Genomic DNA, 26,472 nt, shown 5'->3' with positions numbered 1-26,472 from the left:
CAGCTATTCAGCTTGAATCCTCTTCAGATATAGGAACCAAAACATGACGAATATATCGAGTCATTACAATCTGTTCTATTCATAACCACCATTATCATTGTCTGCTTCTAATTCTTACACAGCTAAGATGATTATTCCTGCTTTTAACCACTGCATTCCTCACATGTAATTTCACATTGTCAATAGAAAGGCACACTTTAATAACGCAGCAAGATTATTGCACAAAAGGGGACCAAGGTAACTGTGACGTGAGTCTGCCTAACATTCTTACACGCAAATGTACCATGATTGCTTTTTTTTTTTTGCTATCTCTCTCTCTCTCCTCCTCTTCTCTCTGTCTCTCTTCTTTTCAGTGGCAGTGACGTCTATATCTCCTTGAGCCAACCAGTCAAAGACATCTGTGTTTTGGCTCTGCTTTGGTCAGAGTAAACATGAGACATGCTCAAAGTGAAGTGACTGTTTCACAATCAGAGATATACTAATATCAATAATCAATAATCACGGTTCCTTTCATTTCCTTTGATGCTTTTTTTCACTTTTTCTTGTATAATCTCTTTTCCTCCAAGTAGGAAATTTGTTCCTTTGTCCACAATGTTTCAAAGGAGTGACATAGTTTGTGGAACAATCTTACATGAAATGGGATGCAATAGACATGGCTCATTTATATATATGATCTCTACCAGAGAAACTTCTCACTGAACTGCAGTATTTATATATAATAGATCTGAACTGTAATTTATGACGATGATAACCTAAAGGATGGCAATAAATTGCGATCATTTTTCAGAAGGAAAGGCACTAATATGAGATCAGTTCATTAATAATAAAAGTTAGCAGTGGTTCTGTTAATCATATTTATTGCAAGGAGTACTGCTATATTGACAACTGTGTTCTGTATTAAAAGAAGAAATGCACAGAGTCACTATAAGCGAACTGCAAGTTCTTGCTGCGATGTTGTAAAATCAGAGCAGATGTACAGTTTTCAAGGAAGAGATGTAATCAAGGAATTAAAATAAAACTTTTTTAAAATAAGACTTTTTTTTGGCATTTAATACTGCCACCTAAAGAAAATGGGTTTCTATATACTTATATATGTAAATGCCTTAAACAGATAAATTCATCATTGGAAGGAGGAATGTTAGAGATCCCCGTTAAGTTTTGCACATATGATTTGATACCTGTTCAATATGTGTTGATCGGATATGTGTTAATATTCCAAACATTACTTTGGATGAGCTTACCTGTCTCCCCACAACCTTAACACTCTGGCTTTAGCATGCTTAGTGTGAAATGGTAAGCTTTCTAGCACTGTCTGTCTACTATGACTGGCTACTTGGTCAAAGCCCCTCCTTCTTATTCTACAACCCCCCCCCCTAAAAAAAAAACATATTTCTCACAGACTTCCTTTTTTCTTCGGATCTGCCAGAAAACACTTCTAGGCACTTTGAGATGGTAGAATAAGACAGAGGGGCTTTGGCTGGGAGTAGCCAGTCAGAGAGGGCCTACAGTGCTAAAAATGTAACCCTTTTCGCTCTAGGCTTTGTACAGCAAGAGTGCTGTTGTGGAGAGACAGGTAAGCAAGAAGTGAAATAAATACACTAGTTCCAAGTTGCATATCCTGCCATATAAATACCTGATCAGTGTGTACTTTCAAGATAGGTCAACTTGTGAATCCATCAATATAATACCCTATATGTAGATCTAGGTACTGCTGATTTGACCATTATTTTTTACAAATTAGAACAGAACATACATCACATTCAATGTGACAATTATTATGCCTAAATTCTCTTCAATATTAACCAACTTCGTATCTCTGATTCCCGTGCCCCCCCCCCCCCCCGTCCTCCTCTGATGTCTTTAATTTACTCGCTGTGGCCCTCTGCAACTGGACATTCACCTCCAATGTTTTTTCTCTCTCTATTTCTGTTGACTGTCAACCCACGGTGTTGCTGACTTGATCTGGAGTCGTACAGGTCATCATAACAGATGTGTTCTATGAGCTCTTCCCCCATGTGCATATTACACCAGAAAAATAGGATTTTGATATATCAAGTAGGCCAGGTAAACAAAACCCTTCCCCTTGAGGAGGCTATAGCCCAGGATCAAGACACGATCATATTTTAAGTCTTAATAAAAACCCATTCAAGCTTAAGATTGACAAGTATAGGAAGATGATAACATCCATGGTCATCATCATCATCAACACCATCGCAGAGAGCCAACAGATATATGTAGAGAGAGAGAATTCACTGGAGGGTTTCAGGGAGCATCCCAGAGAAATAGGACAAGATGAATCTGTTATCAATAAAGTTGATTGCAAAGATAGATCTACTGTATGCATACTATACTGACTTTGATATGCTTGACCTATTCTATTCTTAATCACATTTCTTTACCCTACCAGCATGACCCACTCCCTTCCCTCTGAACACTTGCTACATGCACCATAACTCAAAAGTATCGGCTGACAGCAGAAAATTATCACTATTCTCAGACAAAAAATAAGCTTCTTCAAAGGTATGGACCTATCATGCTATGGAGCAGACACAGATCATGGGCTAAGGTGGACTATTGAGCTTCCATGCTACATCATTGCTTTGTTCTGATGGGGTGTAATGGTGAAGGGTTTAACAGTTAATATCAAAGCATGAGATACTCAGGAAGGTATAAATTATAATGTAAATGCTCGCCATATGTAATGACTTTAAGAGGGAAGGGACTGGGATGGGGGAGGGAAGGGAAGAGACTAGGATGGGAAAGGGAAGGGACTGGAACTGGGAGGGAGGATGGGGATGTGAGATGGATGGAAAGATTGGGGGAAGTTTGTAACACTGGACTTGGTACAAAACAATTACACTTACCATAATCAGTATTTTCAGGTTCCCAACAATTGGATGGCCAAAAGTATGGCGTCTGGAATCTGTAGAAGGTGTTGTCATCCCGTAGAGTCAGTACGTGGTCCGTGATGGGAAAAAAGTAACCATGAGCAGCCACTAATGAGCCAAGGTGTATTGCATTTGCTGCAGAAAGAGAAATAAAGCAATACAGAGGATGAACTCCAGCTTACAAAAATTACCCCAAACACTGACTGGTCCGGATATTCACGAATATATCCCAATTATACTTCCCTTCCTACATCTGCATTCCTGTCATTGTTAGCCCACGCAAAATGTATAGAATGAAAAACAGAGTTTCTTCAAAGCCATATTTTTCGTAATTATTGCACCATAAATAATTAAACTAGAAAAGTATAAAAGACTAATAGCAATTCTTCACTGTATATATATTGTCAACATTGTCAATCATCAAATCCTTGGGTATCTGTGAAAAGTATGGTGTACGGATGACAGTTGGGTTCAAATATTTCCCTCTATAATTAGTGACAACTTTTAAGGGACAATGTTTACTAATGTAGAGATGTACACAGACCTACAGTGCAATGTTTTCTAAAATCCTGGTGGTGGTTCTCCTAAGAAAGAAGGGGTGCTTAATATATTTAAGGTTTCATGACTTAAATTTTTACGTTTTGCTTAAATGACCTCTACTTTCTCCCATCATAGTTCAAAACTGAAGCAAGTTAAGTTTAACCAAAATTTGTCATTTCACTAGGATTTAATCCACCTTAAGAAAAAATTCAGATTTTGACCTCGGCTGACCTCTGGCCTGTGCTAAAACAAGAATGTTCCAATGTTCCAAGCACTATTAGGGTTGTAGGCTAAAGAATTCATATCCAAGCCATACTTGTTTTCATGCTTCTTGTTTACAGATAGATGCATTATGCAATAATAATAACAAACAAAGGCACGCAAGCATGATTACAAAGATATCATTTGCCTGAAGGAATCAGAAATAGGTTCTTTTACGATTTTAGAGCACATGAATAAATATCATATGCTTATTTTTTTAACTTAAAAAATGCAGAAAATTATTCCGCTCGCATGAGTCACAGCTGAAAATAGCTAAAAATATCCTTTTCTCGTTCTGTGGCCTAATCCGTAGTTCTGCCTTTTATCATTATTTCTAGGCTGCTTGCCAATTTCTGCATCTCCCAAAAGACCACCACACTCATGCATCTTCTGTGGCAGCTTGTGTTGGTTCACAGTCTTACCCTTCAGCTTGTAAACATAATAAATATTATATGATCTAATTTCAAACTTTTTCACAAATTATATAGTTTGTTTGCTTTGCAAGTAATATATCATATTTTCTGTCAATTTCTTTTTAGTTTTTGCACAAAAGTATACATGGACATTCCATAGCTATGCAAGGTTATTATGCCTATATAGCAGCCTGTACAATCATTTGTATATATCTAATATAGTTTTACAGTTCCAAGTGTAGGAAGTCTATGTAATTACTTATCAAGGAAGAAAATAAAGCATGGACCAGGGGCCAATGGCTCCCTTATATCTCTGAAAACACATGCCAGTAGCTGTTTTAAACTCTCAGTAGCATTCATCTTTCTTCAAAGCACATAATTAACAGAACATAACAAGAAAAATAAATCATGGGTGCAACCTTATTGCTGTGTGACAGTTATATAGCAAAACCAGTCACTGATAGATAATGAACTTATCTTGTCCTATGGTAACATTCAGATGGTCCAAGATCAACCATTTTTCACAGAAAGTGGGCCTCTGGTTCTGTTTCTTTTATGATAATAGTAGGCAACATTTCAACAAGGAAAACTCCCAACCAGATCCACTCAATTTTCAATAAAGTGACTTGTTTATTGTTTCTAATCCATTGCTATTAAATATGTCATTTTGGATCTTTACGAATGTGTTTTGTATAAATTTCAACTTGCTTTAACAGTAGCACCACACTGGACCATGAACAGCAAAGTACCTGAAATCATAGCTGCTACTTCAGTCCACCAAACTTGCACCAGGTATGATGGAATTAGACATAAGCATTGAAGAAACAAAAAGAACTTCCTTAATCTTCCTTACTGGAATAAATGTTTTATAGTCAAAAACAGGTTAACTCAGGCCAACCCAACACTAGTATCCACATTTCATTCCACTTTAAAAGCTTAAAAGTGACAGTTTTTCTAGTGTCAGATTTTATTGTACTTCTTGTTGCTTTGTTCTATTTCTTTTTCATATATAATGAGAATAAAAGTAAAACTGAATCATCTTTCTCTTAGTTTAGTATATAATATATCCAATTGTGTGTTGAATATTACACAGAAGTACATACCAACAGAAAATACAGCATCTAGCAAATTTTAAGATAAATTTCTCATATTAATTTCTTGTTTTTTAACATTTGCTCTAGATCATATCATGCAAATAATTTGGAACGAAATGGAGAACATGGCCATAACTTAATTGTTTAGCATTGTGGCTATACACTTAGTTTGAATGTTATTTGCAAACATTTAGTTCATTCATGTCTTTTTGCTAATGTGACCAAAAGTTGCAATTATTTAAGAAAATATATGTAAAAGATTTTAGTGAGCATCCCTATCTATGGTATGAAATGATTTTGAGAAATATTTTCAAGATTTTTATGTAATTATGCAAAGTTAATAATCCTCTAGTGCAATTAAGCCTTATCAGTTATCACTTGATGCAAATCTATCAATCCCTGCTCACAATTTTGTTCGTTAGTCAGTCTATATAGGCCTACTCTAATGAGTACTGCCTCATGCAGTGTGATTGACCTTAGGAAGATAATTAATGCTGGCATATGGTTTGAAAAGTCAGATAACTCTTGAGAAATTATAAAACCAGATGTGTGTTGACATCAGTGCAATCAGAGAAGGAAAAAAAACATACATTTGACTACCATATTTACAATGTAGATGTTGCATACAAGTCTGAATGGAGGTTGGGAAGGGGGGGTGCCCCTGTATTAAATAGGGACTCTGAGAAAGTATGGAGGAGGCCTGTGAAAATATGGGGTGAAGAATAGTGTATCATCAATTTAGTATTAAACTTGATGAAATGGGGAATGGGGGGGGATAGGTGACATAATTGTCCCCCTGGGCCCAATCTGATTCTTGATGCCTCTGATTGCATGGGAAACAATCCCAGTAACATAAACTACAATCGTAGCATGATTTTTCTAGGTCAAGTAGATGACGCAAGTGCCTAACTAGACTATAGTAAGAGAGGCCTGACATAAATGGTACCATTTTACAACGGAAATAAAAAGGAGAGAGGAATTCTCAATCATCAAGCGCATACATCAGGCCTTAAAACATATATCTGTATTTGTACAGAAGGGTTGTACATTTAAATCAGTGCATTTAACAGAAGACATTTGAGATATTCTTACCTTGATCAACGTCTAAGGTTTTCATTAACCACTGAACCAAGTCAGCCCCTGCAGAGAAAAATAAATAAATAAGTATGTCAAAGACAGAAATGAGATGTTATGTCATGTATAATTTTTATTCATCCCTTCACAGTGTTAGTACAGTGGCATACATTGCTTGGAATAAATGCATCATAATATCAGGTTCAGTTTTGCGTGTATACCGTTCAATCTTTAGCAGAATATTCCTCAGAGGCGAACTCATAAATAAAAGCTGAAAAATATGAGGACAGCGGTCATTGAGAATGAAGTTGACCAAATGATGCAATAAGTCTCTTGTTTTCTCCTCTACCTTTTTTTCATTTTTTTTTTTTATGTTTTAATACCTAAAGAGGGTTTTTTCTGTTAGTAGATGATAAGCAGTTTGCTAACAATGTGTTTTTGTATAGGAAAATATAAGAAAGGCTTTGTTTCCTAAAAGGAATCAGGAACAAAATCTTCAAAAGTTTTGCAGCCTGTGTTAAGCTGAGGTAGGTAAGGAGACCTAAACATGTAAGTGAAGAGACCCAGGATTCTCATGGTGCTCAATGTACCAGTAGATACCTTTCTACATATCAGCTCTTTGAAAATGCAATTTGCCATACATCATGTAGATATCACCTTTAGTACCAGGAATGTACACCCATGGTGTACCCTTTTATACTTTTCAGAGACTCCTAAGAGGAAAGCAAGAGAGGTCTCCTGAAGGAGGAACAGATTTTGTTAACTTAATTGGTATGAGGAATATCTGTTGGTCATTCCTTTCAAACCACAAATATGACATTTCATCTAGTAGGTTGCCTTTGAAACAACCACCAACCCCCCCATCCCCCACCCCCAGAACCCTTAAAATTCTTTTTCAAAAATAAAAGCATGTAAGAGGTACAATAAAATGACATCCACTTCAGATGAATCTCCAGCATATTTAAGTATTAATTTATCAGGAAGTCATTAATTTATCAGGAAGTGAAGAGAAACAATAAATTACATCTATGTCAGATGAATCTCCAGCATAAAGTATAATTTATCAGGAAGTCATTAATGCTAAAGATATTTCAAAACTGAAAATAAAGATTTCTGTCAAGTTAATGTATGAAGAGAAATGATATTCATCAATGATTAGATCTTTGATAGCTAAAGCAAACATTTGAAATGTATCAGGTTTCAAAGATAAATCAACAAGAAGATTATATAATAGCCAAACTAAACCCTTTGAAGAGATGACATCACCATCCCTCTACTAAGCTTTAGCCAGTCAAAATAGGTTAAATTCAATCAATCAATATATCTCAAGATAGGGGCAAGATATTGAAATTTGGTTTTCAACTTGCAACATGTTTTGAAATTTTTAATAAATGTTATAATCGATCAACCATGCAAATGTCGAACATATCCTACTAGAGTTACTGAACAGTGGAATGATAACGTAAAAGACATTACACATGAAGTCTAACTACACAGCATGTGGAGGAACAGTGCTGGAGCTTACTACACTACTTTAACATGATAAGAGTGTTATGGTAGAGAGGAGGCAGGTATTTAAGAACTTTGGGAAGGGCTGTAAACTCGAATGTAAACATGAAAAACACAGAAAATTGTCACCTATGTCGTCCAGATACATAGTGAAAACTTGCACATTTTGCAATTCTGTATTTCAAGGGTTTATTTCAATAATAGTTAAATACAGCGTTATTTTTTCATAAAGCACTTTTTGTACTGTGAGTATGTTCATTTCCATACCTAAGCTCTGGTTATCATAGAAATAATATGGGCGCAACAATATCTCAATAGACGGGTTGAAGTTACACAAAAACTTACTGTTTTGGGTACTTACGAATGATAGTGCTTACCTATCTACATTAAATACACAAACTCTGATCTACCTAATAGCCTACAAACTGGTATTATCATTCTTGCACTGTGCCCCTAATGATACTCTCTAAGGTCATGACCCTCTTTCTTCTAGATCTAACACTCAGAAGCTCTACAATGCATAGGGGTAGCAGTTCCCTGAATACACACTTCTAACCTCTAGGCAACAAGCACTTATTACTTTCTTCACATTAGCATTTACCGGAAATTTATCTGAAAGGGAGGCAAAAATTTTTTGGGCAGACCAATGTTAATGTTACTTTCAAATTAAAGTCGACCAAAAACGAGCTATATATAACTAGGGCAAAATCTCAAATTGTCAAATTTTCCCAAAAATTCAAATATCCTGATAAAATGCCTACTTTTGCTGTGAATGTCTGTTTTATAATCTTAGTAAATTTTTATATCTAGGTAGGAATAAAGGGGAAATATATACATACAGTAGTAACAGTTAATTTGAAGGAAAATCCCAAGAAAGCACTTTACAGTTGATATTTGAAGGTACCATAACTGAAATTATGGAATTTGTATTTTGCTCATTACATGAGGTTCTTAAACTAAACTTCCATTAATTGCTCTGTCACGTACAAACATATTTCGTAATCTGCACTCACCAAACTATATGAAATGCCATTTTCCTTTCATATCCTCTGTTTAGGCCTCATATAGTAATAATCCTATCTAACAGTTGCTTCACAACACCTTCCATTTAATTAAAACTTACCATTAATTAATGTTTTTCTACTGTTTAGAGTACAGACAAACATACCGTATGGCATGTTTATTAATTCCCTTACAACATGCTGATTTATGTGCTCGTATACCACCATATGACAAATTTAAAAGACTCTTAATTTGCATTTGTTGGTGAGATCCATATGTTGTGGCTTAAATGTATACAGAAAAATTGGAAAAGTGAATAGAATATATATTGCACAGTTTTCCTACTTTTAAGTGTGTGGACAAATTGTTCCCTACGACATCCTTTTTTAATGTCCTGTACGACTTACTGATTTATGGACACCACCCTGCCAATGAGAAATTTTTACTTTTGGATTTTGATAGCTACATCAATATGTTGTGAATTAAACGAAAAGGTAAAAAAAAAGTGAGTATCTACAGCCCCTTCACAGAACTTTTCACTTTCAGCAACAACAAAAAAAGGCATCTGTGAAGTATCACTATTTCTTAAATATTTCCCACTAAGAATGTTGAAAACTTTAATTGTTACTACATTTAGTATACTTAGGGTACAACCTCCCTCCTCACTGTCTAAACTATGGAATATCATTTGCAATTAAGAGTGTGAATTAGAAAATGTCTCCAAATTGTCCCATACAGCACATATGTAACTGCCTTTAAAGTTTTTCAAGAAATGGTTCCAGTTACATATTTCACTTATTCCACTTTCTGTCCAATACATGTTTACATTTATTTTCCTTAAGATTTGTGCCTTTCTCTAGACATAAACATTTTTTTGGGGGGGGAGGGGGGTTTGAACTGAATTAAACTTTCTTCCGGTATTAAATCTCCTCAAAAGTACATCCATCCTGAGACAAGCATCTTGCTGAAACCAACAAAATATAAATAATGTAAATCTTGTAAAATGTTGCAAGCTATCATCACATACTTCTATCCATGTCTACAAGAATCAATACAGATACTCTGGACGGTTTGAAATCAGGATCACTTTTAGCAAATTGGTTTCCCGGGGATTTCAAAGCTCTTGCCTTTTTTTTTTCTTACTTCTCCCTTTTGTGTGACTTTCACTTAAAGAAATTGCATAAATTTTACAGGATTGCATCAGATACTGAGCTTACCCCACCAGTCACGATTCTTCTGCAAAATTTAGGTTCAATACGTTGGATATCTGGCGTGCCAATCTCCTAAAGAGCAAACCTGTCTACCACTTTATGGTGATTTCGGTCAACTAATGGACCATTGGAAAGCTGAATCCTATGCCCACTGGGATGTAATGCAGAAATTTGATCTGTTGCTATGACAACCACCTGTAAAATAGCAAGCTGTGAGAGACTTGCGGTAAAGGTATGACAAGTTGATGTCTTTGGAAACATGTAGACAGCGTGAAGAGCAAGGTTTAGTAGCTAAGAATATACTAAAAACTGTACAATTGTTTTGTGTGTCCAACTGAGAAGGTAGCCGATAACCATTAATACACTAGCTATATATTTCCAATATTTCAACTATAAAAGAAATATCAAATGCTGTAACACTTTAACATTATGTCTGGTGTTTCCGGTAGGATGCAAATTGTATTTTACCTCCACATTTCCATTATCTAAACATGTCATTTCACTAATGGATAGAACAAAGAAACTTGACAACAACCTAGCTATCATTATTTACATATATTCTCGACAGCTCTACTTAAAATTGAGAGATACACCACAAATCTCACTGCTTTTTGGTTTGAATTTCTTTCCTCTCTTACATGTCCCCTATACATACCTACTCTAATCTAGCCTAGCTTATAACAGTGTAATGTTTAATAACACCTGTTATACATACCTACTCCAGTCTAGCCTAGCTTATAACAGTGTAATGTTTAATAACACCTGTTATACATACCTACTCCAGTCTAGCCTAGCTTATAACAGTGTAATGTTTAATAACACCTGTTATACATACCTACTCTAATCTAGCCTAGCTTATAACAGTGTAATGTTTAATAACACCTGTTATACATACCTACTCCAGTCTAGCCTAGCTTATAACAGTGTAATGTTTAATAAAACCTGTTATACATACCTACTCCAGTCTAGCCTAGCTTATAACAGTGTAATGTTTAATAACACCTGTTATACATACCTACTTCAGTCTAACCTAGCTTATAACAGTGTAATGTTTAAAAACACCTGTTATACATACCTACTTCAGTCTAGCCTAGCTTATAACAGTGTAATGTTTAATACCACCTGTTATACATATCTACTCCAATCTAGCCTCTAGCCTTTAACATTTTAATGTTTAATACCACCTGTTATACATACTTACTCCAATCTAGCCTAGCCTATAACAGTGTCATGTTTAATACCACCTGTTATATGCTAGTGTAGAGGAAGTGCTAAACAAACATGAGACATGAAGGAGACAAATGAAGTTAACCATAGTTTTGACATTTTATTCATTCACATCAATGTCCAAAATTGACATCAGAGATCCAGTCGTAGTGCTTTAAGTTTTAATCCTCTTTTTTATTCATTCAAATGTTACTATGTTCAACGTTGTTCATTTTCTGTCTGGGAGGTGCACGTGTTTGCAATTATAGCTGTTTAAACTTTAAATTATACTTTACAATAGCAAATTACTTGTTTTTTTTTATAACAGCAATGTTTACTTTTACCATGACCAAATGATATGAAGTTCAAAGAGAAGCCACCAGTTTAACCTCTCATTGGCACTATGACAGCACACAGTTAGCAGCTTTCTCTGACTCAGTAATACATGTCTTGTCAGCGAGTAAGATCTTTCTTAGTAGCTGTACGGGGAAGTTGCTTGAGATTCATGACATAAGATTTAGATGATGATTCAAGATGCTTCCGCTTTATTCATACATAATATATTTCAGAAGCATGGTTGTAAATTGTACTTTATTCTTTCATGTGACTAACCTACTGTAAGAGACTGTATGCTTTACACTGTTAATCTCCTCACATGATTGCTGCACCTGTCAAAACATGTGTTACTCTGCATTGAAAATCCCCAAGCCCTTCCATCACCTCCCTCATTCCTTCTCTCCCATCTCACTCTCCTCCCCCCCCCCCCTCTCCCATCGAACCCCATCCAATCAACTATCCCATAGTATATGGTGTTAAGGGATAAAAGGACATTCTGTATGCACATTTTGTGTTACACCAGAGAGAAAGGGAAAGGAGAAGTAACTACCCCCATGCCTTCCCCCTCTTTCTCTGTCTCTCACTAAGTCCCTCAATAACATAATGAGAGTAATTGCAATGCAAACTCACCTGTAAATACACTGGGCACTTTTGACATGAAACTCTTAACAGTTCTGACAGGCACTCCGTGTTTTTCATCTTGCATACGCTGTATTAATTTCTCAATCTGTTAATAGAAGGAATGAATGATATCAAAGAAATATTTTTTTTAACAGTTACTTCTTTTCAAAATAATTTTCAAAATAAAATAGTCACTGAAACATTAGCAATGTTCTATTTGGGTACATGATTTATGTTAAAATGAAACATAATTTGCATAACTAACTGGCATTTGTGCAAGCATTTTTTGTTCAGCAGAATAGCTCTGCTTTTTGCTTCATCCATCCAAAAATAATTTACCACTTTGATTATTGGTATAGCTACTGAGTAAATGGCTAATTGAATTTGAAACCTTGGAAAGTTCATTAACACTGACAAAAGCACAACCAATGCACACACAAACTTCCCCAGACTACAGCAACTGAATACAGGACAGCAAAGAAGATCTGTCTAAGTAGACTGAGGGCAGTCTTTCACATTTCTAAATCAACTGATGAATGAATTATGTGGATGGAGTTGGTCAGCCTCACTAAAGATGGATTATATGAGATTTACAATGCCTGAGGTATAACACAGGTCTTTGGCTGGGTAGGGTGAGGGGTATGTGAAGGGGACATGAGGAATGCATAGTCTGTGTCTCATGTAATGGAGGGCAACCGATCTTTTCCTGTGAAGATTCAGGATAATACAAGTCAGGTAATGTTATGATGTTAGGGTGGTTTCACTCCAAGCACCTAGACTTCCTTGATGGTTGTTCAAACTTTAAACAGGAAACTGAGACACAAAGAAATGACTTGTTGGGTGGGGGTGGGGTGGGTGGTGGAGGGCAGGACTCATACCAACATTCAGTTACCAGTATTGACAGAACTTATTATGGCAACACCACAACCACATGAAAACATATTGCTATGAAAATTGCTAGAGAGCCATGATCCAACAATCCCCTCCCCCCCCCCCTCTCACATGCCATTTGTCAGGGGCCCTGTCACAGATAGTTGTCAAACAAGATTAGCAATGTAAATTCTGGCTGTTTATAAGGTGGTTGACCCTTGCACAACCTCAAGCATGTTTTTTTTCCCAGAAAGAAACTATTAAAATCATCCTGGATAACTGAACAATCCTGGTTACATACCACATTCATAGTACATCATATATAACATTTCCAGACATGTAGTTAGGTATATGGGAGAGTGCAGATGTAGTTTGGAGATAGGTAAGAGAGAAACAATATCTTAAAATTCATATGAATTGGTAGTGTGGAAGGTGATGGTGCAATGCCCCACCCCCCTCCCACTTCCCTATAGTAACGTCACTGCACAGGAATATGCACAGGATTGAATGAAGTAATTATTCCATGATCTCTGAATATATTAAAGTCAACAACAACATAACAACATTTTAAGAAACTGGCAAACAATCGACAAGAATAAAGTTGAGATTAAATTAATTTGATATATATAAGTTATTTCCAGTTTTCATGGTTTGATACTTTGATAATCCTCATTTGTTCTTGATAATGTTGTGAAGATGCTAATCTTCATTGCATGGATATGAATTCTTCTGAGCTGATTAGCTGCCAAAATTTTGAAAAAGGTTTAAAAAAAGAAGTCAACATTTAGCCAAAAATAGAACTTTCTCCTTCTATGTATGAAAGGCTGAACATGTGCCTTCTTTATACAATACTGTTTGCTTCAATTTTATAACCTAATATATATCTTTTATCTGAATTTTACAATTTTAAACTTCTTTTCAATAAATTTACGCTTTCAACAGTCATTATTTTCCAAGCATCATACCTAATTGCTTGTTTGAAATGTACAGTAGCGTGTGTGGCTAATGCAGTGGCATTGTTAGAAAGAATGATCATTAACCCATTATAAAACCTACGTGCATTAGTGTTTCAAAGCTTACTATATTAAATTGCAATCATACTATATAGTGTGTATGCAGGACAGTTCTACTCTGTAAGTGATAAAGAAGAAAGGCTGAAGTAATTTTCTCCAGCCACTACAATGGGGGGTGTATGATATGAATAATATCGTAGACAAAAGAATAATAGGTGTGGCTTTTCATATGTCTTTTGTGGGGAAAATATACAGCATGCAAAAGGGACTTCAATGACAGAAAAATTATAAAACACATGTTTTTAAAGTAGAGCAGAATTGCTGCTGAATCTCAAAACTGAATATATTAAAGTCAACAACAACATAACAACATTTTAAGAAACTGGCAAACAATCGACAAGAATAAAGTTGAGATTAAATTAATTTGATATATATAAGTTATTTCCAGTTTTCATGGTTTGATACTTTGATAATCCTCATTTGTTCTTGATAATGTTGTGAAGATGCTAATCTTCATTGCATGGATATGAATTCTTCTGAGCTGATTAGCTGCCAAAATTTTGAAAAAGGTTTAAAAAAAGAAGTCAACATTTAGCCAAAAATAGAACTTTCTCCTTCTATGTATGAAAGGCTGAACATGTGCCTTCTTTATACAATACTGTTTGCTTCAATTTTATAACCTAATATATATCTTTTATCTGAATTTTACAATTTTAAACTTCTTTTCAATAAATTTACGCTTTCAACAGTCATTATTTTCCAAGCATCATACCTAATTGCTTGTTTGAAATGTACAGTAGCGTGTGTGGCTAATGCAGTGGCATTGTTAGAAAGAATGATCATTAACCCATTATAAAACCTACGTGCATTAGTGTTTCAAAGCTTACTATATTAAATTGCAATCATACTATATATTATAAAACTTACTGGTTTATATATTTACGAGTGACCCACTTACCTGTCTCCCCACAACCTATGCACCGCATTCTACCGTGTCTAGAATGCCCTGGTAATCTTTTAACACTGTACACCCTCACTGGCCCAAATGGCCTTCCTTCATTTTGAGACCACTTTCCCACAAAGTGGCCCCTGACGCGACCTCGGGGAGGGTGGCGGGTAAACCCTGCCACCCGCCGAGCTCGCCGAGAAGGAAAAATCTAACGCTAACAAAGACTGCTGACGCCTCCAGGCGGAGGGTGGAGCCCACCCTGAACAGTCGGGGTGGGGGTCCGCCCTCCGTCACCCCGTAGGCGTGCCTCCCCCTACACTAACAGAGGCCTAATTGAACAAGGGGACGAGGCCCATACTACCTTAGATGGTAAAGAGTAACCTGGTAAACCGAACTAAGGAAACAACACCCACCGATAGACAAGTAGCCGCAGGCGACCCAGGGGGTGGCGATGTCTATCGACGAAACGCGAGGAGTCATGAGTCAGGTCGAACGACCGCTCCCCCGTCCGGCTGCGTCCCACCTCCCTCGGGGGAGGGTGGCGGGAAATGGAGACAGGTAAGTGGGTCACTCGTAAATATATAAACCAGTAAGTTTTATAATATTTACTTCGTTCCCCACTTACCTGTCTCCCCACAACCTATGCACCGAGTGGCACTGTCCGATGGTGGGAGGCCCGAGGGGTGGGACCCCCGGAGCTCGTATCATCGAGCGACCAAAGCCAAATCGGCCTGTGATATGTCCGATAAGTAGCAGGCGACAAAGCGATTGGAGTCTTCCACGCCGTCATCTTGCAGATGTCCACTATTGGAAAACCTGCGAACAGGGCTGTAGAAGCAGTGAAACCCCTGCTGTTGTGAGCCGTGGATCTGCCTGGACCTGTAGCCAGAGGGCGGACGGCTTCCACCAAACAGCGGGACAAGGTATCCTCCCAGGCTGCTGAGTGGGGCACTCGAAGGAGGAAGAACAGAGATGTCGAAGTACCCAAGAGATCTTGTGTTCTGTTGAGGTACCACTTCAGTGCCCTAATGGGAAACCATACTGTAGTCTGTCCTCGGGGATCAAAGAGAAGGTCTTGATCTCTGGGATGATGATGTCTCCCGGTAGGAGAGCCCAAACCTGGTTCTAGCGAAGAAGGAGGGGTCGAGAACTATCAGCACCCCACAAACCGTAGGACTGAAGGCACCTTAGTCAAGGCGAGCCGTTGCTGCCTGGCGTGGAGCCGTAGGGGAAGCCCCTGATGGAAGGCGGCAACAGCCGAACGAAAGTTTTTGATCGTCTAAACCCTGCCTCCCTTCTTGGAACAGTGGGTAAGGAGTCGGCGATCAAGGTTAGAAAGGCCATGGTAGGCAGAGTCTGTCTCGTTCGGCACACTCCGAATCTCCGTAGGCAGAAAACGTAAGTACCAAGGTTGTTCTCACTCTGGCGGCCAAAGTCCTTTCTGTCTAAGGAAACACCAGACAATTTCCAGGCACCTAATTGTAGGCCCTTGCTGTCCGGGTGAGCCAGCGCCCCGTCTATGGGACAACCGACTGTGGTTTGTCCGGCAGGATCGCTGGCTCGTCCGCTAGGAGCTGGATAACTTTTGCCCGAACCGGGGTCAGCGGGGCCACTATGATGGCTGACCATGCCAAGAGGGGGAAGATGTAAGCTTCCGGTCCGTTTCGCGACAGGGACCTGGCGTTATGTGGAAGGCCTGCGGGTGGGCCGCCTGAACAAAGATGAGCAGCCCATTGTTGCCCTGTGTCGCAATCAGGTCTATCAGAGGTCTGCTGAACATGTGGAAAAACCTACTTCATGTTCGTTGCAAAAGGGTCCACTCGTCAGGGTGGAGCTGTCCCCTGGGCAGAGCATCGGCCATCACATTCTCCTTTCTGGCTATCTGAGAGACTTGTAGGGCCATGCTAGATTCTGTAGCTGTGGTGAGGGTCTCCCTTGCCAGACGGCAATATCTCTCTGACCTGGTGCCACCATGTCTGTTGACGTAGCTACAGTATGTTACCACCGTCGTGTTGTCTGAGAGGATGGTAGTCAAAAGCCCTGTACCTGGGCGCCGGAGGGCTCCAGAGAGCCCAACCCTGTGTATCTGCTACTAAAGAAGTCAAGGACAGCGGCCTGCTTGGTGACCTTGTTAGTGCTTGCAGGACAGCCGCACTCGCAGTACTGATTCAATACCACAGTACCGTTGATGACTCCTTCAGTTATCAACCCGTTGCAATCAGAAAACTCTGAAGAAAAGGAATGTCCTGATGATGCTAAGCTGTACCCTGTAGGGAGGTTTAATGGAGGTTCTTTCCATGCTAAAAAATATTAATCATAATATTGGGGAAAGAAAAGGCGTAGACCTATTGAAAGATAATGATGCCTGAGGCGCCTAACAATATTACTCCGGTCAACGAAAACCTGTCAAGCATAGAGACAAGTATCTTCTGGATGGGAAGCTGCACTGACAAAAAAGTGCCTTGCCCAAGGAAACAACTGAATGATCCGGCCAGGACTCAAACCTGCAAGCCTTAGATCACCAGTCCACTGCCTTCACCACTTGACCACAGTACTCTCTAAAAATGAGTACTGAAGGTACAGAATCTCACTCTGCTGAGTGAATACGGAATCTTAAACAATGCTGCCCTGCTACAAAAAATGAGACTGAGTACTGAATGGATAGTTTGCTTCATCAGAATCTTAAACAAAGCTACAATGCTACTGTTTATGTGACTCCTACAATTATATGTATGTATTTAAGAACGTATTTAGGATCATCCTGCAAGTAGGAACATGAGAAGAAGCCTCACTGGCTTAACCAAGCTGCAAGCTGACTGAAGTCAGTCTCTTACATACAAATTTAACGTCCATGATTATGAAAAGTCAACAACTCTGTAGCTGGACAACATACATTAAACTTGGGGTGGCCTGAATCGGGGACCTTATGAGTGAAAGGCTTTAACCCTGAGCTAACTGAGCTATAGACCTACTCATCAGAAACAAACTCCCAACAGGGGCTGTGAAGATGGTGAGAGGGTGGGTTTGTAGAAAATCCACCTCATAAATCCCTGGCTGCTTAACGGAGCCCGGGGAGTTACTCAGCAAACACAAAAGCGTTACTAAGCATGTAGTGTTTTGTTATGACAACGTTATGAGTGGTGTAAGAGGTATGTCACCGAAAACGTTTTCAGGCTCATATTTCAAAACGATTTACGTTAAGACAATAATATAACATTAATACAACATTAATATCTCATAGAAACGTTATGTCGACGTTTTTACCACACCACATTTAACGTAATAAACACGTAATAAATGTTATGATAACGTACCCGTTACTCCTCAAATCTCTCCATGTCGAGACGTGTCAATTTCGTAGTGTAGTACAGTAGAAGTATCCAACTTCCTATTGAAACCACCTAGCGCATAGCCACGACTAGGCTATCAGGTGCTACGAAATGCAACTGTGCTTAAAATGTCGGGAACATCGAACATTATTCACGAAGCGCATACTGTATGCTCGGAGCGCGTTAGCGCTTGTACCTTTGTTGGGGTTTTATCCTACCCCTTTTCCAACTTACTACTAACGCGTTTGTCTTGGAAATTCACCCAAAAAATAGAGAGAGAGGTTTATTCCATGGGATCGCTCACGTAGTCGACAGCTCGTTGCAGCAAACGTTGAGCTTACACGTGTCAATCCAGGTGACTGCTTGGCCCCCCTCCTCTCATAACAAATACACAGCGCGGGAATATTGTCTTGGCAGTTTGCCAAGACTCTTGGAAGGCTTCGTTTTCCTGGCACTTTGCCAAGCTTCGAGAACGTTCTCTTCTTGGCAGGTTGCCAAGGTACTAAGTAACGAGACTGTACTAGAATCGCTTCAGTTTGCGCCTTTTAACATGCTCTGGAGGGGGTTCCACCAGCGTTTTAAACAACAAAACATAAGCAAGGTTTCAAACCTAGACATATGGCGATGAATTATAACGAGAGAGAAATATAATTAGCGAGGAGAATATGACCCATGAATGCACAGGAAATCTATGTCATGTCCTGGTTTCTGCTGGTACTTATTAAACACACATTCGGGATGTGTAATGATAAATGGTGTAGCGATTGCAGTGTCTTTCCGCAATTGATTCGAACCTGTCGTCGCAGCTCAAGCTGCTAGTTCCGGGGGGCAACACTCCCCTGATGAAAGAGACTCTTCCCCCTCTTGGAGGCGGGATTAACTTTGAGGCTGGGGATAAGTATATCTCCGTTTGCCGTTTTCCTTTCGGATTGGGCGTTTGCCCTTACTACCCCGTTCTGGGGGCCCAGCAGTTGTTGATCTCATCGGTTCCCTGCTCCGGGACCGACTCCTGGGATCCGGAGTGGAACCTCGGTTCCGCACTCGCTGGACCCGTGGTCTCTCGGAGCCCATCTCTGTGTGCGTACCTAGCCGGGTACCACTCCTCTCGACCCGGACATTCTGTCCATTCCGGTCGGAATTTCAAATGGGCTATTTATTGGCCTTGAGCCTTGCCCTTGCCTTCCCCCTTGGTCATAGAATCCGGACGGTGCCGGGACCTTGGGGGGCAATATCTCTTTCTCCTCTCTCTCTCTCTCTCCTCCGGCCTCTCTCGCCGGACTCGGGCTCCCGGAGCCTATCTCTGTGTGCGTACCACGCCGGGTACCACTCTCCTCGACCCGGACATTCCGTCCGTTCCGGTCGGAACTTCTAAAGGGCTTTCTATTGGCCTTGAGCCTAGCCTTCCTTGGGTCGGAGGGGAACGTCTGTTCCGGGCTCCTTCTGAGGTCTCGCCGGACCCTGGCTCTCCGGAGCCCCTCTCTTTGCGCGCACCACAACGGGTGCCGCTCTCTGCGACCCGGACGGACTGTCCGCTCTGGCCGTCTTTGTCATGGGCTTTTGGTTGGCCTTGAGCCTTGCCCTTGCCCTAGCCCTTGGTGGTACATCCGGACAGCGCCGGCACCTTGGGTGGCAAAATCTGCATCTCTCTCTCTCTCACATGGGCTTTTGGTTGGCCTTGAGCCTTGCCCTTGCCCTAGCCCTTGGTGGTACATCCGGACAGCGCCGGCACCTTGGGTGGCAAATCTCCATCTCTCTCTCTCTCTCTCTTCTCCGGCCCTCTCCTGGCCTCTCTCCATCTCAACTCCCACCAACTCTCTCACTTCCTCTTCATCTCCTGTCTCTCCTCCGATTCCCTCCAGGGGAACTGTGGGTTCGGTGATAGATCTAACCTGTCCCGGCCTGCTAGCCAGGTGTCGATGTGCTGCCACTGTCTGGTGTGAAAACAAAACAGACTAGACAGAGGTCTCGGAACAGTTCACACATTTAAGGTGGCTTCGAGACATGTCTGAGAAACCCACGTTAAGGAGAGACTAACGGCAAATAGTCTAACGTATCAAACGGAACGACTATAAGGAGGAAGTAGGGTGGGAGTATGCTAACAGAGAGTAAAGTTACGTGACAAAAACAACGCGCCCCGCTAGAGGCTCGCGGCTTACAAGGTACGCTACAATAGTGAAAAACTTCCCACACTTAGAAGCGAACACGTAACCAGAATACATGAAGGAAAAGGACGAAGCATGTAAACAAGGGAGAGAACCCCTCTATCCGCGTACAGAGCGGGAAGGGAGGAACAAGGCTACGAGATACGCCCCAAGTGAAAACTCCCGACACTTAGGAGGTGCACGAGTAGCGAAACCCATGGAGAACATGAAAATATGTACAAATATATGAAGGTTCAAACAAGAACAACAACAACGTAATCGAACCGCCTAGTATTGGATAGGAGTTCGCGGCTTACAAGATACGTTACAAGGAGAAACACTTCCGACATATGGAAGCAACGTAACTAAACATATATGCATCGAAAACTTGTAAAAGGACGAAACATGTATATAAGGGAGAGAACCCCCTAACCGCGAACCAGCGGAGGGGGGAACAAGGCTACGAGGTACACCCCAAGTCATGAGACTCAGGGCGCGCACGTAGCAACAACTGGAGGAAACATGAAAATATACAACAATATATGAAATCAAGGATACTCCCGTCTTAACATGAAAAACAACGAAACGAGCCGACTATCTCGACTAGTTAGGAGATATCGGAACGTGGCTACAACTACGCTACAAAAGTGAAAACCCACACTGAAAGCGTAAAAATTAACGAAGTACATGAAAGCAAAACATCTTATGCTAAGTAAGAAAAGCTGAAACACATGTACATACGGAAAAACATGCCTATCCGCGTAAACAAGGCGGTATAGGCAACGCTACAAATTACGCTACAAGGGGAAAACCCACACAAAGGCGTAAGAAGTAACGAAGGTACATGAAACAAGCAAAACATATTATCTTTTAAAGTAAGAAAAGCTGAAACATGTACATACGAAAATATATGCCTATCCGCGTAAACAAGGCGGTATAGGCAACGAACGAAGTAGTCTCGCAGAGCTACTACCTGTTACCCTAAAAACGTTACGTAAGAAAAAACGAACGCATGGGCGAGAGTGTACACTAAAAACAGCCCCCAAAAACACCCTTCCCTACAAGAAAAGGATACTTATCAGGCTGGAAAAGATCCTTGGAAGTGCAGAAGTCCTGATAGGAAACTTCTAGAGTATAAATCCAAGGTAATCCGGGCGAATTTCGCGAAAATTTTTCTAACTCCGAAAAACACATTGAGACACTTTGTGGGTAGAAAAATGAAGGAAGGCCATTTGGGCCAGTGAGGGTGTACAGTGTTAAAAGATTACCAGGGCATTCTAGACACGGTAGAATGCGGTGCATAGGTTGTGGGGAGACAGGTAAGTGGGGAACGAAGTAAATAGTGTGTATGCAGGACAGTTCTACTCTGTAAGTGATAAAGAAGAAAGGCTGAAGTAATTTTCTCCAGCCACTACAATGGGGGGTGTATGATATGAATAATATCGTAGACAAAAGAATAATAGGTGTGGCTTTTCATATGTCTTTTGTGGGGAAAATATACAGCATGCAAAAGGGACTTCAATGACAGAAAAATTATAAAACACATGTTTTTAAAGTAGAGCAGAATTGCTGCTGAATCTCAAAACTCTGATAACAGTGCATTTCTATTGCATGTTAAGCTGAATGTATATTTTACATGTTTATGTGTACACCTTCTGCAACAGAGACATTTTATCTGACCCGTTTTGCACCAAAGGTAATGTATGCCAAAGTTGCTACATAGAGAAAGTCATAGGAATATACATTATCTGGTTTCAGATTTTGTAATGATGAGCATTGATTTTCATATGGTGTCTATGCATGTCATTCAAGTTATTGATAGTAACATTTAAAATTTAAACATGCCAAATATTAAGTACATTAAAGCTTTAAGTTGGATGTTATCATGTTTACTAAGTTTTCAGACTTCCACCTATGTTGATCTCAAAAGACCATTTGACCACTGCAAGAGAGGTTTTCTTGTACTCAGTATTAAAGGAGCATTCACATATATCCAGTATGAAGTTAAACCACCATGTACTTTTTGTGTTAGCCAGGCTTCAAGGCATGACACAACCACATACACAACTGAATTTATCGGTTAGTTATGACTTCCTGAAAACCAATCCACATCCAGAGTAGATGAACACATAAGGCAACAATTCTTCTGGTATCACAAAGGAAAATTGCTAACTTTGGTACACAAATACAGAGATGCATATCAGTTTTTAGTGCACAGAACCATACCATATTCAGTAAATAGTGATATTATGTCCAACACATGACAAGGTAATGCATGTAATGTAACCACTAAATTTAATAATGCACCGCTAAATCTGAAAATTGGGAAAAATGATGACATTTCTTTTAATATTTCTTTAAAGCTTGAAATAAATTCAATCTTATCCTTTACTTCTTTCCTTCTTCTCAATACTTATCTGTACTCTCCATTATCACACGACCAGTTTTCCCTAAAACAAGAGTCAACACTAAAGCATAAAGGATTCTTTCTCAAAAATATATATATGGTAAAATTCTTATCCTCTTTGCCTCTCCCCCCCCCCCCTCCATTTTATCACAATTTTACCCAACTGTTCACCATTCTCTGTCGACACTTAAGGCTTTTGCAGAAGAAGGGTTCCAGTGCGTTGACAAGCAAGTTTTCTTTCACCTCTGAATGCTTGAATTTTATGCGTGAATGGATGTAATGCAAGCAATGAGTGGAGCAAGAAACTGTTGCCATGGTTACCTTCCAAATCCCTAAAGGACTGTATTATTCCTAGACAGTTCAGGGACGTAACAAGCAAGCGCTGAAGTCACTACCAAAGCATTCTATCCTTGGTGAGTAGATACGGATCTTCGCATATATATTACAGCTTCTCATCAATATAAACACCTGAAAAACCAAGCCACAGTAGAGTGCGCACTGGCACAGATGACGATTCTAAGGCATCGAAAAATGCTACTTGGATAAATATGGAGTATCGTAACGACAAAAGCAGATGCTTCGTACCCATGAAAGAATATATGTCACATCTGGTGGCACTATTTCTGTAAACCGCGTATTAAACTAAACTAGCTACCCCGACAACGATGAAAGACAAGGCATAACAAATTCTAATCATTGGTTTGACTGGGAATATGAGAGAGAACTAGGAAAGTGAACGGTCTGAATATGCTTGACAAACAACTAATTAAACCAGGATTACTCGCAGAACCCATTGGGCATGGCGCTGTAACGCTTCCCTGGGACAAGCCAATGAATTATAAGATAATGTGCAAATGATGCTACGGTTTGATTGGTGTGACGCTTACACATACACACACGCACATGCACAGACATTTTGCAAGAGGTAACTGACTTAGAGAGTAACAACATCTTCCTCCCACAAAGTATGAGATGCGGTGAAATACAGTTTCCGACCGGCTCTCTTTCCTCTTCTCTCTCTCTCTGTCTCTCTTAGCTCATTCTCTCTGTTGCAGCAGACGCATCACGCCAGTCATAAATCAGACTAAAGATGAGAATGCCTTCTCATCTAGAGGCGGAAAATTTATGGTAGGAGATGACGGATGAAAAAACAAGACTCGAGAATCATGTTTAGAGTGCTTTATGTATCAATTGATGGTTCATGTAGCTACAATATTCCTGGAAGGTAAACATAAAGCTAAAGTTCTGTACATACTTAGTAGAGATCAAAATGTCACAGCTTCATCTTCTACAGTATTATGAAAAGTTTACTTCCTTATTTGATATGTATAAACAACATTCAAAAAAATAATAATAATACTTAAAATGTTTAAATAATTTAAATTTACAGCAAATTAATTTGCAAGAAATGGGTATGGAATCATTGGTAATGGTACTTTAGAATTTTGGATTCAATCAGTTTTTAACATTATCCTTGGTTATGTCTTGCTAAAATAAAACTGTTTTATATTAATGAGGTACATATCCTTTGGAATTCAAAACCTGAAGTTCCCTTTTTTGAGTGTGGTTCATTTAACCAAGAGCAGATGTTCATGCATGATGAAAACTTGTATTAGAATCTAGGGTTATGTATATATAGTGCACATCTATAGTGTGCTATCAACCTAGAGCCAAAAACTCAGAATAACAATCTGCAGCTTAAAATTCACGAAGTTGCTTCTGTGAAATGAAGATTCGGAAGGAAGAGAAAGCGGGCAGTCCCCAGAGTTTGGGTGGGGTGGGGGGTGGGGGATGCAGTGCATACATAGACTGGGAGACAGGTTTGAGAGGAGTGAAAGTAAAATTCTGAACACATCAAAACAGTTCTAAGTGTAAAAATACACTTGGTGATATTTAGCAATGATCATCACTTGTAACCCTGGAAATGTAAAAATATCAATTGGTAATAATACCAATACCTAAGTGAATACCAAAGTAAAATTTTCAAATGAAGAGATCTACACTTCACCGATAGTACAAATACAAAATCTTACTTATAATTAAACAATTCACTCCTGGAAATGGTTATAGGACAGACTATATCAGGAATTAAAATCTGTTTCAATGGGGATCTGTTAAGTCTGTTGTCCTAAATATATATGATAAAACTTACTGGTTTATATATTTACGAGTGACTCGCTTACCTGTCTCCCCACAACATTAGCACCTCATTCTACCGTGTCTAGTATGCCCTGGTAATCTTTTAACACTGTGCACCCTCAGCGACCGGCTCCTCCGGTCGATGCCCTTCCTTCTCATTCTACCATCCACAGTGTTAACTCATACGTTTTCGTAGTGGACTAAAATCTTACGGAAATTGCCCGAAATACATTGGATTTTTACCTTCTTTACATCCTATGGGATTTCAGAACGTTTTACAGTCGTTACAGCCTGATAAGTTGTGGGGAGACAGGTAAGTGAGGAGCGAAGTAAATATAAAGAGTTTTTTTTCCGGTACATATGCTATATTACTGTAGTAGCAGGCCTAGAATATCAAAATTTTAGCCAATTGCCAAAATGTTGCCAGTGCATGAAAAATCTACTAGCTAAATCAAATTCTCACTTGTATTTTCCTTGAATTAATACAAAAGCAACATTAACTTCCAAGCACTGTCAGAAAAATACCAGTGCATTTGTTTTTCTACCTGCAACCAGTGAAATCCATTGGCATGCAGCCAGTACATAGCCCAGATTTTGAGGCCTGAGTATCAAATGCAAACAGCCTATCTATATACATGTATAAATATTCATTTTCATAACTGAGATGGCTGATTTCAGTTCAATTGTAATTTATCATGCAAGAATAAGAAACATGGATTTTGACAACCGGCAAGCAGGATACATATCAAACATGAATGTGACGGTGTTATGTTACTTTTTCACATTCATAAAAACAGTCTCGAATAGTAATATCTCGACAGCTGAGCATGTTTCTCTGGATTTGACAAATCATAAACATGAACATTAAATGGAGAAGCCTTACAGTACTTCAGTTATTGTAGTAAACTGATAAGAATGTGAGATATACTGATGGATTATAACATTATACTCATCTCTCTACACCCTTGAAAATTACTGCGCACTCATATCCATATTTTGAGAAACCTTTATCAACTTCATAGAATCAAATATTGACTTTCTTTTCTCTTCAACAAACATTGCATTTTTGCAGCACCTTACCTTATTTGTTTGGTATCCATCTACAATATAAGTTAATAACAAACTATAAGCAACACTATATTTATACACCTTGGCAGTTGATTCAGACCAAGACTGCCTGAGCATGTGATGTTTGCACCCAATTAAACAATTATTAATTAGCAAAAAACTGATGGTGACACCTGGTTCTGGGAGATTAGCTCTCAACAATATCACATAAAATACATTCAAAACTGCATCATTGCTACTTTACATGAAGCAGAAAAAATATTAAACTGCTGCATCAGCTAAAATATCAAAACAGTGTCAGTTTGCTGTTGAATTTCCTTGCAGTATGGAATGGCAATATGCTCCTATATATACTGTACGAACTAGCTAGTAGTTATGTAGGATTGCTATCCATGGATTAA

General features: G+C 39.2%; 1 protein-coding gene across 18 annotated transcripts in view; it reads right to left on the bottom strand.

The window, feature by feature from the left end:
- Positions 1 to 26,472, bottom strand: part of LOC139971895 (regulator of G-protein signaling 7-like) — a 141,728-nt gene that overhangs the window by 66,901 nt on the left and 48,355 nt on the right. For 16 of the 18 annotated variants that reach the window (XR_011794522.1, XR_011794523.1, XR_011794520.1 and 13 more), the window contains exons 3-5: positions 12,165 to 12,261; positions 6,289 to 6,336; positions 2,865 to 3,023 (exon numbers count right to left, since the gene is read on the bottom strand). Coding sequence is in view for 11 of the 18 variants with exons in the window: in XM_071978717.1 (XP_071834818.1) it covers positions 2,865 to 3,023; positions 6,289 to 6,336; positions 12,165 to 12,261 (304 nt within the window). In the remaining 7 variants the exon portion in view is untranslated. Of the gene's footprint in view, positions 1 to 2,864; positions 3,024 to 4,851; positions 4,993 to 6,288; positions 6,337 to 12,164; positions 12,262 to 18,301; positions 19,239 to 26,472 lie in introns of those variants that run through there. The other 2 variants (XM_071978725.1, XM_071978726.1) reach the window with 2 other exon arrangements.

This window comes from Apostichopus japonicus, chromosome 8 (genome assembly GCF_037975245.1).
Source record: "Apostichopus japonicus isolate 1M-3 chromosome 8, ASM3797524v1, whole genome shotgun sequence".
Taxonomy (NCBI): domain Eukaryota; kingdom Metazoa; phylum Echinodermata; class Holothuroidea; order Aspidochirotida; family Stichopodidae; genus Apostichopus; species Apostichopus japonicus.
Note: the sequence above shows the minus strand (reverse complement) of the source record. Positions and strands in the feature narration are given on the sequence as shown.